Consider the following 17024-nt stretch of genomic DNA (forward strand, 5'->3'; position numbering starts at 1 on the left):
ATTTTGCTGGTTACCTCATTTGACAGGAGTTACTATACTTTTCACACACATAACTGTTAAAAGGACACCAGAGATTGCAAAGACAAGCATTCAGAAATTAGGAAATGCTAGAATTAAGTGCTACCTAGGGTCACTGAACATAAGGGAGAGATTAAATCAGCCGTTAGATAAAAGCACCAACCCCCCCCACCCCCCGCTGAAGTGCCCAATCTATACAGATGCTGTGGAGCTGGGTAAAAGTAATGAGCTGCTTCTTCTAGTAAAGTGTGGATTTTTGGGTTTGGTGTGTTTTTTTTTTTTTTTATAACTTCTGCAAGCAGTCTATATTTCCTTGCCAGTCTTGTTTTTTCAAACTGCTGAATGTTTTGGCTAAAATTTTCCAAAAACCCTCTGCTTAACTCAATCACTCATTACAAAACATCCCAATCCAAATGGTAAATGTTTGGCAAAGTTATAAACAAGCAGAAACAGCATCTTTTTTAATGGCAACTGATGTCAATTTTAATGAAAGGGGATACTATTATCACCACCTTTAATAAGGTGCCATATTACCTGCTTGGATGCCAGGGGCTAAGTTCCTAATGGCAGCATAGTAATATGGTTATGTCAATGCAATTGGTAATAACAGCTGAAGTACTAACATGTATATTTGTATTAGTATATTTTTAAATTCTAAGTCATACCTCAAAATAATATAATAAATGTTAGATGTTATCAGATAAACTTATCTTACACCAATAGTTTTCATTAATAATTAAGCAAATGAAAATTTCTTTTAAGTAAGTGCTAAGATTGGTAAAATTTAGTGGTGGTCTAGTTCTTAGTAACACATTCATTTTCCCTCTCCCGCCTTGACCATTACAGAGCTAATGAAATACACTTGGAGATTTACACACTGCTGGTCTTCTGTTATCATACTCAATCAATAAGAACTATTTAGAGCAGTGGTAACCTCTTCATGCATACTTCCATTGTCTCTAGGGATCAATATAATCAGTATCGCATCTGGCTGTTGAGATGTAACAAGATTATGGCAGTGAAAAGGCAAGCTTTCCAAATTTTTTTTCCTCAGTACTAAAACACACGGGTAATATTTTTGTGTCTACCCCCAGAGGAAAAAATAGCAATACAACAATACGTAAGTGTTGCAAAATACATACATTCAACATTATACTAAACTATACAGAACTGCAATGCTATCTTTGATTTAACAGGACTCACTGTTATCCATGGCTTCTTGCAACTCAATTCAAGTTTTTTTCTCCTGAAATCTATATATTTTTTTTCTAACCCCCCTCCACCCCAAGAAACCTGAGAGCTACTTAGAATAGGGTGACAGATTTAAAAAAGGGGATAGAATCATCATCTGATAACCATCTTGTTTTTGCTACATGTCTAATCCTGTTAAAATTCAGCTACGGGGACCAAATCAGGTTAAAAATTCCATATTTGAAGAGCAAATTATATTGCTATTCTTACAATAACATATTTATTAAAACTGAAAAATATAATCTATTTTTTAGGATATTTATCTTTTAACTTAATGTGGTCAAAGAAATTTGATTATTCAGTTCCACCTTTTGCTCAAGGCATATTCTATGTTGTGCCAGTTTCACCTGTTAGGGATATTCTTCAAAGATTTGAAACAAAGCTTGTATTTTGCTGTTGCTGCTGTTACACTAATTCCCAATCCAGTCACAAGTTTTGAGTATCAAATCAGCTATAAACTGAAGATCTATGAACAGATATACAGTAACAAGAGACTCCAGTGTGCTACTGTCATCAGTTTTATTTCAAAAACACATCTAGGACCAACTGAATCTAGTAGTTAGGCTTTTTACACACAAGAGAACACTATCAGCATTGGTGTCTGCAAGATGTCACTATATATACTAGTACTTGAAGGAATATAGGAAGAACTCTAACAATTTAGGAAGGGAACAAATCATGATTATATTTTCTCTCTCACACACACTCCATAGCATTAACTGAAACTACAATTTAGGTATCTAATTAAATAAATTCACTGTGTACACATCTTACCTGGGAGGAAATGAGATGTCCAGTTCATACAATCTGTCTTTAAAAACTGACAGCTCTCTGTCAAATTCTAAAAGCTGAAAAAAATAAAATTGAATTTTACTTGTCTTTTTTATTGATATATTATAATTTAAAGATTTTTTCATATCAATTCGTAACACTGATTCTTTTTTAAACAATCACAGGCTTTGATTGTATAGCTTAATTAAAGCACGCATTAAATAGACAAAAATTCAATACAAAGTTCATGTAAAATACTTTAATAATGTTGTTAAAAGCATTCTTTGGTATCTCTGTGTGAAACAGGGAACTTTTACTTTTTAAACTGAGATATAAAGAATCTGCACCGTATATTTACTATCTCAGGATGTTCAGATATTTCTAACTTAATCAGCAATCTTCTCTGAGATAAATACCTTGGCAGCTAAATGGTAGCCTAATTAAATTTACAAACTGTCAGTAAAAATGCAATATTAGATATCTCTGGCCAGGTACGAAGGCAGAATAAACACAAGGATGTGCAAAATCATTTCTTTCAAACCAAGACAAAGAGTATTTTTGAAACCTACTTTTGGGTGGTGCATGTCTGAGACTATCTAGAATTGTGTTCCAAAAGGGCAGCTAAGGTATAGTAATGATGACAGATATTTAACAGGCACATTTGTAAGTCTAGTTTTAATGTGCTATGTAAATATATCAGTCCTTGCCAAATGTGTTTTTCTTTTATACGACTGCAAAGAAAATAAATATCTGTAATCTTTTGTTCATCAACACAAACCTGTTCATAGAAGTCAATGATAACAGTCTATGTTACACCAATAACCATTCTGATGGCCATAAACAACCTTATTTCAGAACCAGAGTTGGTGTTATGTCTGACGTACAAGTGAATTAGTGGGTAAAAAGCTCATAATCTGCACTGTTAACTGACCATTGCTCTGAGTAAGTGCCACTTTCTATTTTGACAAGCATGTCATCAAAACAGGACCCTGTATGAGGGCTGTGTGTTTACCCACTGTTCATTAATCATGTCCCATCTCACAGCTGTGCTGATACCATTGTATGAATGGCCGAGGTTCCGAAAGAAATTAGATTGTGTCCCTCTCTCCCCCCTGCCACCTCATAAATCATTCCTGAAATGTACAATTAGCAGCTACTTGTACACATTAATTATCTGTGTGAAAAGCAGCTACCTGAACCACCTGCACTACTGATTAGCTACCTCCCTATGGCCCACCCATTCTTCCCTTAATCTCTAAGTGTAGTGCCGCCTACAGTCTATCTACATATGTTCGTGTGCACATGCACAGAAAAAAGCATTACTAATTCTTTACAATTTGCTACTCACCCTACCATATGAGAAAGATTATACAAAATATGCATTTGCAGAGGTTTTGTACAAGGTTTAATATTTAGCAAATCTCTAGTCATAAATGTATTCATTTTTCTCGAAGATTTCTGGCAGAGTGTTTACCTATATTCTTGTATAAATTTACATTATGTCCATAAATAAGAGCCTGATCCTGTAATCCATTAGGCCTCCTGGATAATTTTTCTCACGAGTTATCTCAATGACTTCACGGGGCTACATATCAGTAAAAATTACTCATCATACATGATTGCAGGGTCAAGTCCTATATTAAAGTACATACAGCCAAGTGTGTATGTGTTATATATTTAGACACACAGGTCATGGAAATAGCTGCTAACACCCTTTTCTTGACCCCAAACATTAAATATTTTAATAGATACTAATTGCCTGACATGAACCCTGTGGAAAAACACTTTAATGAAATTCCTCAAATGAAAACTTGACAGTTTCTTCCAAATCTACTTTCTACCTGAATTTAATTTTCTAGCTCTGTTCAAACAAAAAAAAATTGTACGAGACAAATGAAAGATGGGGGAAGGGACTTACTTTAATTGTTTGAAAAATGCAAAGGCTGAATAAAAGAACAATTCTTCACAGAACACAATGGTAAAAAATGCTCAGTGAGAATTCCAAAGACTGAGAAAGTCAAATAGATGCATTGTCCTTTCACATTAATTCAAACATTCTAAACTTTGCATATTCAGATTGGTTTTCTCATTATATTCGGGCAATGACTAGATCCAGAGATCCACAGGCCAGGTTCTAGCAAAATGAGCTGTTAGACATAGGTTAGAGACTTTTCAGTGACATCTGCAGACATTTCTGATGTTTTATAGATTATTACTTGTTTAGTTGTATGCTATCTAATGCACATGGGCTACTGACACTGTTGCACCACAGATAACAGATAATAGGAACAAGATTCTATTGTGTACTGGAAGCTCTACAAATCTCCCTACTTTTCGCAAGCACTGATATTTTATACCTTTATAGTTAGAATGAAAGCATAACTAATGACAGCCTGCTTGGATGCAACAGGCAAAACTTGGTTGCTGTAAATATAATTTGGAGTTGCTAATAGCATCTGGGGAAGATCTAGCCTTGAAAGAAAAATCAGTTTTAACATTTTTAATTTCAGTATATTACTTCTGGAGAAAGTTACTCTTTTCTATGCCAGTATTGTATGGATAGTTACTAACTTAATTATATCATTTTTTTCTCTAGACATTAATTAAATGGCTGGAGAAGCCTGTATTTTTTTCTATTCTGTCTGAAATAGCAACAGACGTATGCTCAAGCAGGAGCTACGAAGACCTGATTTATTCATTCCTGTCTGTAGGTGAGAACAAATTTCTTCATCCTGTCCATGAATTTCCAGTGGGAGTTCTTTTTTTGGGCTTCTCTTATCTGCCAAGGCCTACAATAGAGTGGAAAGGCAAAATGTCCACACTGGTATGAAGTCATGGACAGATAATGCAAACCACTGAACTGAGATAACACCACCTGATGCAGTAGAGAATTACCCCTTAAAGAATCTAGGATAAAACTTTATTGGTACAAGTTACACTAGTTTAGGTTTCATCTGTCTGTTTTTCATCCCAGCGTCCTAAATGCAAACAGACAGTTAAATGATCCCTCACTAACTACTGGCATGACACTGGCATTTTCCTTGAATTACTGGTTCCTGACTCAGACCTTTGCTCCAAGGAGAAAACCTCCAATTAATGAAAAACTTTAAAGCTGTACAGACAAATTGAAACACTGTAAGGCAGTGTAGCAATTTCAAATCAACTCTGCTTGAAAAAGGGCTGGGCTTGGACAGGGACCCTTTTTTTGTATGAATTTTAAAGGAGGAGCCCAACCTACTACTATGCACACTGACTTTCAGTATAATCATCTCAGTGGTTTACATATTGCACATTAAACAACACTGTGAATAACTTCATTGCTGTAATAGTAACCTTTGTTTAAATATAGCTGAGTGCATCTGTTCTTTCTAAATAATCTGAATATGACAAAGGAATTAGGTTGAAAGCCTGAAAATCAATATATTGTTCCACTTAATTTACTCATTGTAACATCATCCTGGAGAACCTAGCCTTTTAGGTGTTATATGAAGTGCTGGGGTAATCAGAGCAATTACACTGGGGACTTTAAAGTATTGTAGTTCGAAGTTGATACAGGAGCTGCATGTCATAGGCAGACAGTCTCATAGGGACCATGATTCCAACCACATACAAACAATACACTTTATCTACATGTGATTTGAAGATGCATGGCTATACTTCCTACTGTTTCAATTGTCAATTACAATAGAGTAATGCCACCAAAACGTTTGGCCTATAAAGTTCAACGCACAGTCCAACAGGACTATTTGATAAAAACAGCTTTCTAAAGGGTGAATAGTATAGCCTATTCATATGAATATGTATATGCATGTAACAAGCAGGAGTAAGTATACTCTGTATAAGAGGGATAGATGTAGCATTCCTTTTACAGCATTTTTTTCATTTTTGAAATGTTGGATTCACTTATAGGAATTTGCAATCTAGAATTCCTGTATTTCTGTTTAGTGGTCTTTTTTTGGCAAAAATCCTCAATCAGCGTTTACACAATACTTAGACGGACTCCCACTGGTATCTGTGAGTGTTTACTGAATAGGAAACTAGGGCTGTCAATTAATCACAGTTAACTTACGTGATTAATGCAAAAATAAATTAACACATTAATTTTTTAAATCCTGTTAATTGCGCACATCATTTTGACTAGTGGACCCATGTGCACAGCCCTGATCCTGGCTTGCCCCATGCCTACTACAGACACACCTGCCCAGGCCGAGCAGTGGCAGCAGCAGCAGTGGCTAGGTAGAAGCTGTTACTTAGCATAGGGAAAAGTGGCCCTTCCCCCTCACTGCTGCCAGGGCCTTCTTGCTGGAGCCACCCAGAGCCCATGCCCAGGCTGCCCTGTGGCTCCTCTCTGCTGCCATCACTGCTGTCTCCGGGCTGCCCAGTGGGGCAGTGGTGACAGTGCAGAAGAGCCACAGGGCAGCCTGAGCACAGGCAACAGGTGGCTGCATCAAGAAGGGCCCAACTGCAGTGAGGGGAAGCTTCTCCTCTGTGCTGAGCAGCAGCTTCTGCCTAGCTGCTGTCACTACTCAATGTGGCCAGGCGAGTCTGGATCAGGTTCAGGGAGGGCCAGAGTCAGGGCTGTTTCTGGCTGGTCCACTCCGACTGGGACGAGTCTGGAGCGGGTGTGGGGTGGGCCAGCAGCGGGACTGGGGCAGTGCACTGTTGGTGGTAGTGGGGAGGAGCCGCAGGGTGCATGGGCTCCAGGTTGTTGGGTGCATGGGGGCTGACTATTAACTGTGCAATTAAAATTGTGATTTGTTGCAATTCATTTTTTTAGTCATTGGTCAGCCCTAGTAGGAACTGAATGAAAATTTAAGGACTGTCAGATTTGGACTTTTAGTATTAATTACTCATTCCTAAAGAGTGTTTTTCAAGCTCAAAGTTACTTTAGTTTATTTTCACAACCCCATACCAGAACTAGGAATGATTTGGGGGTTTAATGGGTTTCCCATAGAGACATCTGTCCCAAGGTTGATTTGAATAGCCTCATGTTGGTCTTGTTCAAAAGGCATTGTTAAGTTTTATTTATTCATATCATCTTACCACTGTATGAATTGTGTTATGATGTCTGAATGTATCTTTACAATTTTGGGACACAGCTTAGTCAAATGTTATGGCCAAACCTCTGGTTAAGAACTGCTTACGTACCAAAGGAACAGAAGAGAGGTGAAACTGGTAAGTATCACTGGGCAATTGTGTAGAGTAAGAAGTTCCAAACACAGGCAGAAAGGGCTGTTGTTGGGATGGACCCCCAATGGACACCCACTATTGTTTGCCTGTAATGAGAGAAGTCAGCCTAACAATAATGAAAGTATCTCAGAATGCCTCAGGAGGCAAAAATTTTCTGGAGAATTCAAATTTCTCAGCAACTTGAATAATGCTAGGGTTGGGGATGGGGGCAGGGAACTGGCTTGGAGGTATTTAGGAGCTTTCTGTGGGCTAGTATGCCACGTCGCATATTGTTAATGACTGCTAATAAAGTTCAGTGGCAGACTACAGGAACTGCACATGGCCACTGAGGATGAGTCCACATGAGTTGGCAATTACACACACGATACCTGACTGACTGTAGGTTAGCAGATGTCTTTAGATTATCTCAAGCCTTTGGGGTAAATCAAGGTCCCCAGCAGTTAGGGCTTGCAGAGTCAGCAAGAAGACTGATCCCTGGAAATATTAGCAGGACTTCCTGAAGGTGTAGACTGTAGCCAGATGGGAACTGAGGAAGTTTCCTTTCCTTTTTTTTTATTTTCAAACCATATGGTCAACTTTTCATGGATACACAATAAATCCTTTTGTTGTTTTGTTAGATTACTGGCTGCCTGTAGTAAAGTGTGATCTCAGGGCAAATGATATCCCAGGCAAGTCCCTTCTATGGGGGGCGGGGAAGAAGGGCTAATAATCTTTCATGAACTAAGGGGAAACTATTTAGTGCTGGCAAACGTTCTCCTAGTATAGCTTTGGGGTAGCAAGCCAAAATGAAAGAACAAGGCATATGGAAGACCCCAGGCATCCACTTTGTGGTCACACAGAACTAATTCAATGGTTTAAAGGGCAAAAGAGTTTTGTGACCAGAATTGTGCTGTTGGACATAACAGTGACAGGGCATGACTGAGGTGGCAGAAGGAAAGATTATATACAAATGGACCTGGAACCCCAGGAGAATGTTCCTAGAGAGGCTGATCTAGACTGGCCAACAAAGCAATGCCTGAATTGCCTGTGCATGCAAAGTGGAAGATCAAAACCAACCATGAACAAATGGGGCTATTCTAATAAAAACATATGCGAGTGCAATGAATTGCACACTATGGAGCATCTGCTTGTTTGCTGACTCCTTGGTGAGACCTGTAGAAAGGAGGATCTTGCTGCAGCAATGGAAAGAGCCATTACTTGTGCATGATTTTTGGAATACATCCAGTTTATGACAAGGACATGGGAAGCAGCAGCAGCAGCTGTGGAGTCTTGTGAAAGGGCAGTGGGACTAAGGCTTGCTGGGAGTGAGGAGTGCCAGGGACAGATCTTGGTCTTTTCCCTGAGAGGAGCAGTGGGACAGTGAAGAGCCGTTGACTGAGAAAATGATGCCAATTCTTTGTCAGGATCATTTGCTTATACATATATAAGCAAATATATATTTTGTGTGTGTGTGTGTGTGTGTGTATAGTTGTGTATATATATATAATTATATTATATATTGTATCTTTTCACCTCCATCTATTTGTATCTTTAGACTATAAACACTTCAGGATAGGAACTCTCTCTACCATGCACAGCACAATGGGACTCTAATCTCAACTGGGCCCACTGGGAGTTACTAAAATATAAGTATTTACTACTACCACCACCATGATAGAATACTACATTTAATACTGAAGAAAATCGCTGATAGATGTTCCTTACTCTTCCCTGAAACAATTAGGATCAGATACAACTCAACCTTTCAGGTGCTTAAGTAGACTCAAGCACTTAAGTGTGTTCCTATTCTGTCCTGCTATAGAGCCCCATAAACTTCATTAATGAATCTATTTTTGAAGTAGGCTGTCATCTTAGCCCTAAGACTATGTGACAAAAAAAAAGCAAGATGACCCACTCATTTTTTTGCATTACTAGTTTTTCAGGGATCTGAATAGTTGCAATGGGATCATACTTATGTACTTAATTGTGCTTAATAGGTGCTACAAAAATATTCAGCAAGGTGACTATTAAAAAGTGCATTTCTAAAGTGTAGTGGAATATCTATAACCTATGCTTCAACAGTGTTTGTAAACGTTCAACATACGAAACTTTCTGGGCTAGCTACACAACAAATGCATTACTTTAAAAAAGGAGTTCTTTGTATAGGCAACTCTCACTTAGCGCTCTTAATTGGTTCCTGAAAAAATAAGCATTAAGTGAAATGAGTGTTAAGCAAAACCGAAAGTATTTGACGACCCAAGATGGCGACCGCAATTATTTTTAATGACCCAAGATGGCAACCGTGTTATAATGAAACTTGCTGAGTGCTAAGTGAAATCAGGTATCAATTTAAAATGAGCATAAGCAATTATAGCACAATAGTGCTAAGCGAAACAGTCTTAAGCCGTGGTTGCCTGTATAGAAGAACACTCCCACATTATAGTACAGTTGTGCCATTGCCCTTAATGGTATTTTCATTACAAACTACTGTCTCCATGGGCTTATGGTGGCTGATAAAATTGACTGTGGTGGATCTTGGCATACATGTTCACAGTGATGGGAAGTGACAGGCTTTTTTCCTGTTCCCCTCCTTTTTCAGGTGGAATCAGCAACGATCATTCTTTCAAGGGGGTGTAGGATAGGGGATGTGCACAGAGGTAATAAATCCTACGTATTCTGCAAGGCTCTATGGCCTGGATGAATCTATTTGTTACTGAGAGGCAGAGATTTGAGGCTAGTGGATTAAACACTATGCAGAACCACAGTGATACTCTCCTACAGAAAGAAGCTCATGAAGTGGAGAGGTAGCAAGTAGCTAATATATAGTCCCTAGGCTAGAATACTGGTATTAAAACAGCCCCCTCCAGCTGTTTTAGACTGTGCACCAGGGCCAACACTTTGGCCTATGAGAATATTTGCATACAATTTTAAATGCAGAAATGATACAGCACAACCATTTCAAATAATCAGATTTTGCACATACACGACATAGTTAAAAAAAAAATCACATCAATTTTTGCTTGCTTAGGTTTAAAGTAAAAAGGTACCCTGAAAAAGGTCAATGTCCACAGGGACACTGCTATGAGCTGCCTTAGCTAAAATCACAGAAGTATGAACCCTTTATAACAGGGCAACTTAATTCAGTCATTGGAGTAGAACAACGGCAATTACTCATCAAGACCTACAGACCAAAGTCAGAGCATTGTTAGATCAGAAGGTGATATTAGCAGCATTTATCAAATCCATCTGCAGCAACCACCAGAGAATTCACAGCTGCTAGAGGGAAATGAAGTTGCAGACCAAAGAAAAAAAAAGAAAAAAAAAAAGAAGAAAAAGGAGATGAGCAAGATGAGCATGTAGAAGTAACCTTAGAGAATTAAAGTATGTGAACACTGGCAATAGGAACCTCCTCTGTCACTCCATCACTATAAATGACTTATACACATATATAATTTTATCCAACTTTATAGTCAAGAAGGACATGCTTAGGAAATGTTTCTGCAGTCCTTGCTCAAACCAAATGCTTACTGATTTAGAAAGAGCCTTGTGAATATATCTGTCTTTCTGTTTATTCTATAAAATGTGAATAAACATTTTCTTTCTTCCTGTTTGGAAATTCTTCTCTAGCAGCACAATTGTTCGGTGATACTTACCAGTTTCACCTCTCTTTTGTTCCTTTGATATGTAAACAGTTCTTAACCCGAGGTTTGGCCATAATATTTGACTAAACACAAGTCTATTTAGTACCTCATTTTAAAGCTTTTGTTTTCTAGCTAGGAGTTGGCAAGCTTCTCTGTCACACTACATTTTGAACACTCTTTACTTTTCTCATCCTTAGAAGAGCAAGTATTACACTAGCACTGAAGTGTGAATTTATTTTTATAGGAAATCCTTCTCTCTTAACAGGTAGTAGAACTAATAAATATGAAGTTATATTACATATATATTGTGTATATTAGTGTACTGTAATTTACTGTAGTTTGCACTGGCTGGGCCATTTCATATTAAAGGCCAAAATCAGGCCTGAACCCAAATCATCAACTCTTATCAAAATACCACGTGGACAGGGGCTTTTATCGGGGTCTGTGATGGGGCCTTCATCGGGGGGTATTCTATTCTCTCTTTCATGTGGCACCAGTTATCAACATCTAAATTTATGAGCCAGCGTAGGGTATTATAGCTCAATGTGTGGAATCTATCTACCTCGTCTGGGCATTTTTAAAGACTGCAGCTTTTGATTAAGTATACTGTTTGCTGGACATCACATTTACAAAGGGGGCTGTCCAAGATGTTCATCTTGGGATGTATTGTTTTGAAGCCTCTGGATCCAGAACTCGGTCTATTCAGTTTGGCCCACGCTTCTCTGTCAAGATCATACTCAATGGGGGACTTTTTTGATGCTGGTATAAAATGCTGTAGGGATAGATCTGACTTTTCCCAGCAGTTGGCCCACTCCATTGCTGCCCATAGATTTTGTTCAGTATCCCCAATCTCTTCCAGGAGCTTGTGGGCTTCATTTACAAAGTGCTTACAACTTTTGAGTCTCTTAAGCCTCCATCTGTTTGGGTCTTCAGTTGACAGTTGATGGAGCAGGTGATTTTTGTCATTTCTTGCCTTTATTGCCAGTAATGATGATAGGGTCTGTCTTTTTATATCACTTGGTCGAATGCCCGAGAGTACGGGGAGAACATCTGTGTATAAGTTGCACAGCCTGTTATGAGTCTCAGCACACTGTTAAGTACAGTGTTGAGTTTTTTTATCTGACAACTTCAGGACCATACAGGAGCACAATATTCTTCTGGGGCATATACAATTGCAAATGTGGTGGTTCTGAGCACTTCGGAGTTGGCATTCACTTCATGTCATGCTGGCTAAACATCTTAAGGCAAAACTAATTGTACAGAGACCTTACTACTACTGACCTTCTGAATATGATGCTTATGGGTGAGGGAACAGTCTAATGCAAGGGCGGGCAAAATATGGTCCACGGGCCAGATCTGGCCCACCACGGCATTCTATCTGGCCTGCAAGTTTAGAAAAATTAATATTTTCTCTAAAAAGTTTAGAAAATTAATATTTATCTGCTGCTGGTTGCCTGTCAAGGATGACAGGAACCAGGAGCATTAGGACTCAGTGGAAGCCAGTAGGACTCAGAAGCAAGGCTGGCCCAGCCCTGCCTCACCCCTCCTACCCCTGCCCCCGCACCTGGAAGCCTTTGCCTGCGACCGCTTTTGCTGCTTCCCTGCACACCTGCTCCAGCACCATGTGGCCCTGGGCTGCAATTCCAGACCTCGGGAGCACAGGGCCTGTGCTGGTATCCTGGGGCCAGGAGCGGGAGGGTGTGTATGTATGCGTGTGTCCACACGTGCAGTGAGGGAGGAGGAGAGAGTGACAGAGCAAAGAGGGGGAGAGAGAGAGAGAGAGAAAGAGAGTAATGAGGGAGGCACAGTGTGTGTGTGTGTGTGTGCGTGCTCGTGCACACAGTGAGGGAGCAGAGGAGAGAGACAGAGCAATGAGGGAAGGAGAGAGAGATTGTGTGTGTGCGCGTGTAGTGAGGGAGGTACAGAGTGTGCATGTGTGTGCATAATGAGGCAGGGAGAGGGAGAGTGTGTGTGTTCATAGGGTGAGTCCCACAAGCACACCCCACTGTACACATGCGCCCACACCCCTCCTTGCAATGCCATACATGCAGACCCCTCCCCCAGCATCCCCTCATACACCACGGCCACCTTCCCCCCACCAACCCCATACCCACTCACACCCCACACATCCACACACACACACCCACATGGTCCCTCACATCACTCCCACACACCTATCAACCCCCTCACAAAACCCCTCCACACACACTCATATCCTCCCCACCCCCAAATACCCACACATCCACAGCCCCCCCACAAACCTATACCCACCCCCATAATATACAAGAGTAAGATTTCATTTTAAGTTATTGTGCAATCACTTCTGTACACTACACAAACGTATGTAAATCAGGACAAAATATTTTTTGAAATCAAATTAATGAATGCTGTAGATTGTTCCATTTTTAGAATATAATTTGGCATTTTTCTGGTTATGAGATGGCAAAACCCTGTGCTGAAAGGAGTATTTCTGGTGGCAAAGGTTGGGGGTTAGGGAGCAGGACTTCCAGTCTCAAGACGGCAACCAGGGGCGGGGCACCTGTCAAGAGATGGGGCTATGCATGCAGCCATCAACAGCTTGCCAAAAATCAGTAAGCAGCCCTCTGCTCAAAACAACTGCACACCCCTGGTCTAATGTGAATCCTAGGTAGGTTGAGTTATGTTCATGGGGAAGGATGTTGTTGCCTACTCTGATATTCAGCTTGCCCTTGGCTCAATGATTGTCCTGGTGGAACAGTGATGATACCAGCTGATCAGGGTATTCTATTAGAAGGGAGGGACAGGAAGACAGTCATCTCTATGGAAGCACCACATGTCTGTTCTAGTTCCAAGTCCTCTTTCCTGGCTCCACCCAAAAACTCCCTCTATCTGAAGGGAGTGATAGATATGATAAAATAGTTTCAGGATGTATTAACTTTCTGCCATCTTGGATGCTGTTGTCCTGAGTCTTCTCTACTGGAAATTGTGAACCATCATATAAAATGTAATGAAGTGATATTCCTGTTTGGGTGCAAATGCAGAGCAGTTAAGGCAGCTAGCTATGGCTCCGGAGGTAAATTTATGCTTGCTCTGGACTTGTGCCAAAGTCTACCTTTTGCTGACACCACTGGTCAAGGAACTTGGTCACTGAAGACCAGGAAGACAAAGGTAGCTAGGCACGATGCTAGCCACAGCTCTCCCTTGCATGCCACTGCCTGCAGAAATTGGCATTCCTTAAATCACTAATTCAATGGGCCTCCATGCTCAGGTGGACCTTGGGTATTCCTGCTATAGATTTATATAAGATGGTTAAAAAAAATCTATTAAATTCTAGATTTTTAGATAATGTTAGGGTGATTTTGTATCTCTCATGGTTCAGGAAAAATGTGTGTCAGAGGAATTTTTGTAGGCAATATCCTTACTGGTCCAACTGTACATTTGGGAGGGATACAGACAAGCTTTCAGCTTCCAACTATCCTTCCTCAGATTTATCTAAGGTACCTGAAACTTGTCTAGAGCCCTCACAACTATAAAGTTGGTCCAAAAAAAGATATCACCCACAAAAATCCTTGTCTCTAGATCTTTATAGTACTTTTTAGTGGTCCTTACTGGCTGCATCCTTTTAGGCTAGGGACTGACATTCAAAAACCCTGAGCCTGAGTTGATTCAATCTTTGCCAGTTAGTTTAACCTGGCTAAACTGGTTTGTAACAATACAGACATCGCCTCTGGGCTGGACTGAAGAAATGCCAGCACATGCCTGCAGTGGCTCAGGCTAGAAGCTGGGGGTGGTGGTGGGGAGGGCCTAAAGCAGCCCTCCCTTTCCTTCTAGTGTTGAGCTGAGGGGTGGGGGCATGGGCAGGCCCTGGAAGGATGCTCCGATTAGGGAGGGGATCCCTCCCTCCTGAGCAGCCAAGCAGGGAGTTGATTACACAGCATTTATCACCCCTAACTCAGTGTTTATCAGCTGATTAAGAAAACAACAGCCTCTCTCCATTTGTTCAAGTTCTTCTTTCATAGTTTCACAGTTTCTAGGGTCGGAAGGGACCTGAGTAGATCATCTAGTCCGAACCCTCTGCCATGGCAGGAAAGAGTGCTGGGCTCAAATGACCCCAGCAAGGTGTTCATCTAGCCTCCTCTGAAAACCCCCCAGGGTAGGAGCCAGCACCACTTCTCTTGGAAGTTGGTTCCGGATCCTAGCCGCCCTGACTGTGAAGTAGCGCCTCCTGATATGCAGCCTAAATCTACCCTCTGCCAGCTTGTGACCGTTATTCCTGATCACTCCTGGCAGTGCTCGGGGGAAACAGGGTCTCCCCCAATGCCTGCTGATCCCCTCTGACTAGTTTATAACAGGCCACTAGATTCCCTCCCCCCGGCCTTCTCTTATGGAGGCTGAACAGGTTCAGGTCCTGTAGCCTCTCCTCATAGGGCCTGCCCTGCTGTCCCCTGATCATGTGAGTGAACCTCCTCTGGACCCTCTCCATGCTGTCCACATCCCTCTTGAAGTGCGGCGCTCAGAACTGGACTCAGTACTCCAACTGCGGCCTGACTAGTGCCGCATAGAGGGGGAGAATCACCTCCTTGGACCTGCTTGAGATGCATCTGTGGATGCATGACAAGGTACGGTTGGTCTTTCTGACTGCCTCCCCACAGCTTTTCGAAGGAAGAAACAGGGACATTACCAGCTATCTGTTAATTAGCTCCAAAAAGCCCTATGCAGCCGAGACTGCACTGAATGCCTTTGTCCGCAGCACAGACTGTAACCAGCATGTGGTATGCTAGCTAATACTGAGAGGTGTCTGTGCAAGGTGGGGGGTGTGGTGGGATCTCTGCTTGAGAAGAATGGTGAGGGGGAGGGAGGAGAGCAGGAGGAAGCCAGGCAGTCCCCACTATATGTGCAGTCTCTACCAGAGCTTCAGCCAGGGAACAGAGAGAAGGGGCCAGCCTAGCTCTCTGGAACAGAGAGTCCTGCCCAGCTCAGAGAGCATGCCGGGATGCTGGGGTACTCTGATTTAACTTAAATCTGGAAGGGGTCTGGGACAAACATTGCATAAACTAGTTTGACCCAAATCAGTTAAGTCTGATACTACATTCAACCAGGTTTATCTCAAACCGGTTTCAGCCATTTTCAAACTGGTCTATGTGCCCTGAGCTTCTGTTCTGTTACAGGTTTAAACCAATTTCTGATCACTTAAACTGGTTTACAAGTAATGTCTGTTCCTTGCCTTTAAGTCCTATAGGACTTTTCTCTAAGGATCTTGTCACTGATGTGCTTCCCTGAATCTATCTTGTTTTGCAAGGCCCAGCCTGGGATTGGAATGAAATGGATAACTCTACCATTTCATGTGAGATGGACAGTTCTCCTCTTGTTATCTCTGGAGGAACAATTTGGCCTGTGATCTAAGTTGTATAACTGCACCAAGCTCAGTGATAGTGCACCTGGCTAAAGAAGGTCTGACTTCGTCCCTTAGGCTTTCAGACTAATCTTCTCAAAAAACAAACATTTATGCTGAGGTGATTAATTGTTGTGGAGAATTTGATAAAAAAAATCCAAGCAGAATTTACTGTCTAAATAAACATAGAGACGGGGATGAAATAGAGATGGGGATGATATGAGGATCAACAAGTGGCAGAAATATTTCTGAAATGTTCACATGATACATTACCCCTCACCGATAGCCAATCAGGGCCTCCTGGTGTGGTTCTCCACATGGTTTGCATATGTGTATGTGCCCTCCATCCCTAACTCTACTGCACTGTATATGACAAGACACATATGTTGAGTAACTGCTGCTCACCACTGTCTAGTCCAGGAGTGGGCAATTATTTTGGCTGGGGGGCCACTTAATGAGTTTTGGTGAGCTGTTGAGGGCCACAAGGGTAGGAACACCCCTTGACAGGGGCCCTGCCCCTTGGTTGCCATATCAGACCAGAAGTTCCACTCTTAACCCCTGGCCTTTACTGACAGAAGTCCCTCCCTTTGCCCCTAGAAAGACTTCTTTTGGGAAGGGGGTTTGCCATCTTGGAACCAGAAAAGAAAACACAAATTATATACTAAAAATCAAACATCTACAATAACGTATTTTATTTTGGAAAATATTTTTGTCCTGATATGTGTGTGTTTGCATTGTGTATATAGAAGTGATTGCATAATAGCTCAAAATGAAGTTTTACTTTTGTATATTGTGGGGGGTGG

The 17024-nt window shown here is 41.1% G+C and overlaps 1 protein-coding gene across 4 annotated transcripts in view; it reads right to left on the reverse strand.

The window, feature by feature from the left end:
* The window catches only part of INPP5A (inositol polyphosphate-5-phosphatase A), a 624592-nt gene that overhangs the window by 35054 nt on the left and 572514 nt on the right, over positions 1 to 17024 (reverse strand). For all 4 annotated transcript variants that reach the window (XM_090057772.1, XM_090057771.1, XM_090057773.1 and 1 more), the window contains one exon: positions 2044 to 2117. In XM_090057772.1, the coding sequence (XP_089913898.1) occupies positions 2044 to 2117 (74 nt within the window). The remainder of the gene's footprint in view (positions 1 to 2043; positions 2118 to 17024) is intronic.

Source organism: Crocodylus siamensis, chromosome 7 (genome assembly GCF_052110815.1).
Source record: "Crocodylus siamensis isolate JL-2025a chromosome 7, ASM5211081v1, whole genome shotgun sequence".
NCBI classification, from domain to species: domain Eukaryota; kingdom Metazoa; phylum Chordata; order Crocodylia; family Crocodylidae; genus Crocodylus; species Crocodylus siamensis.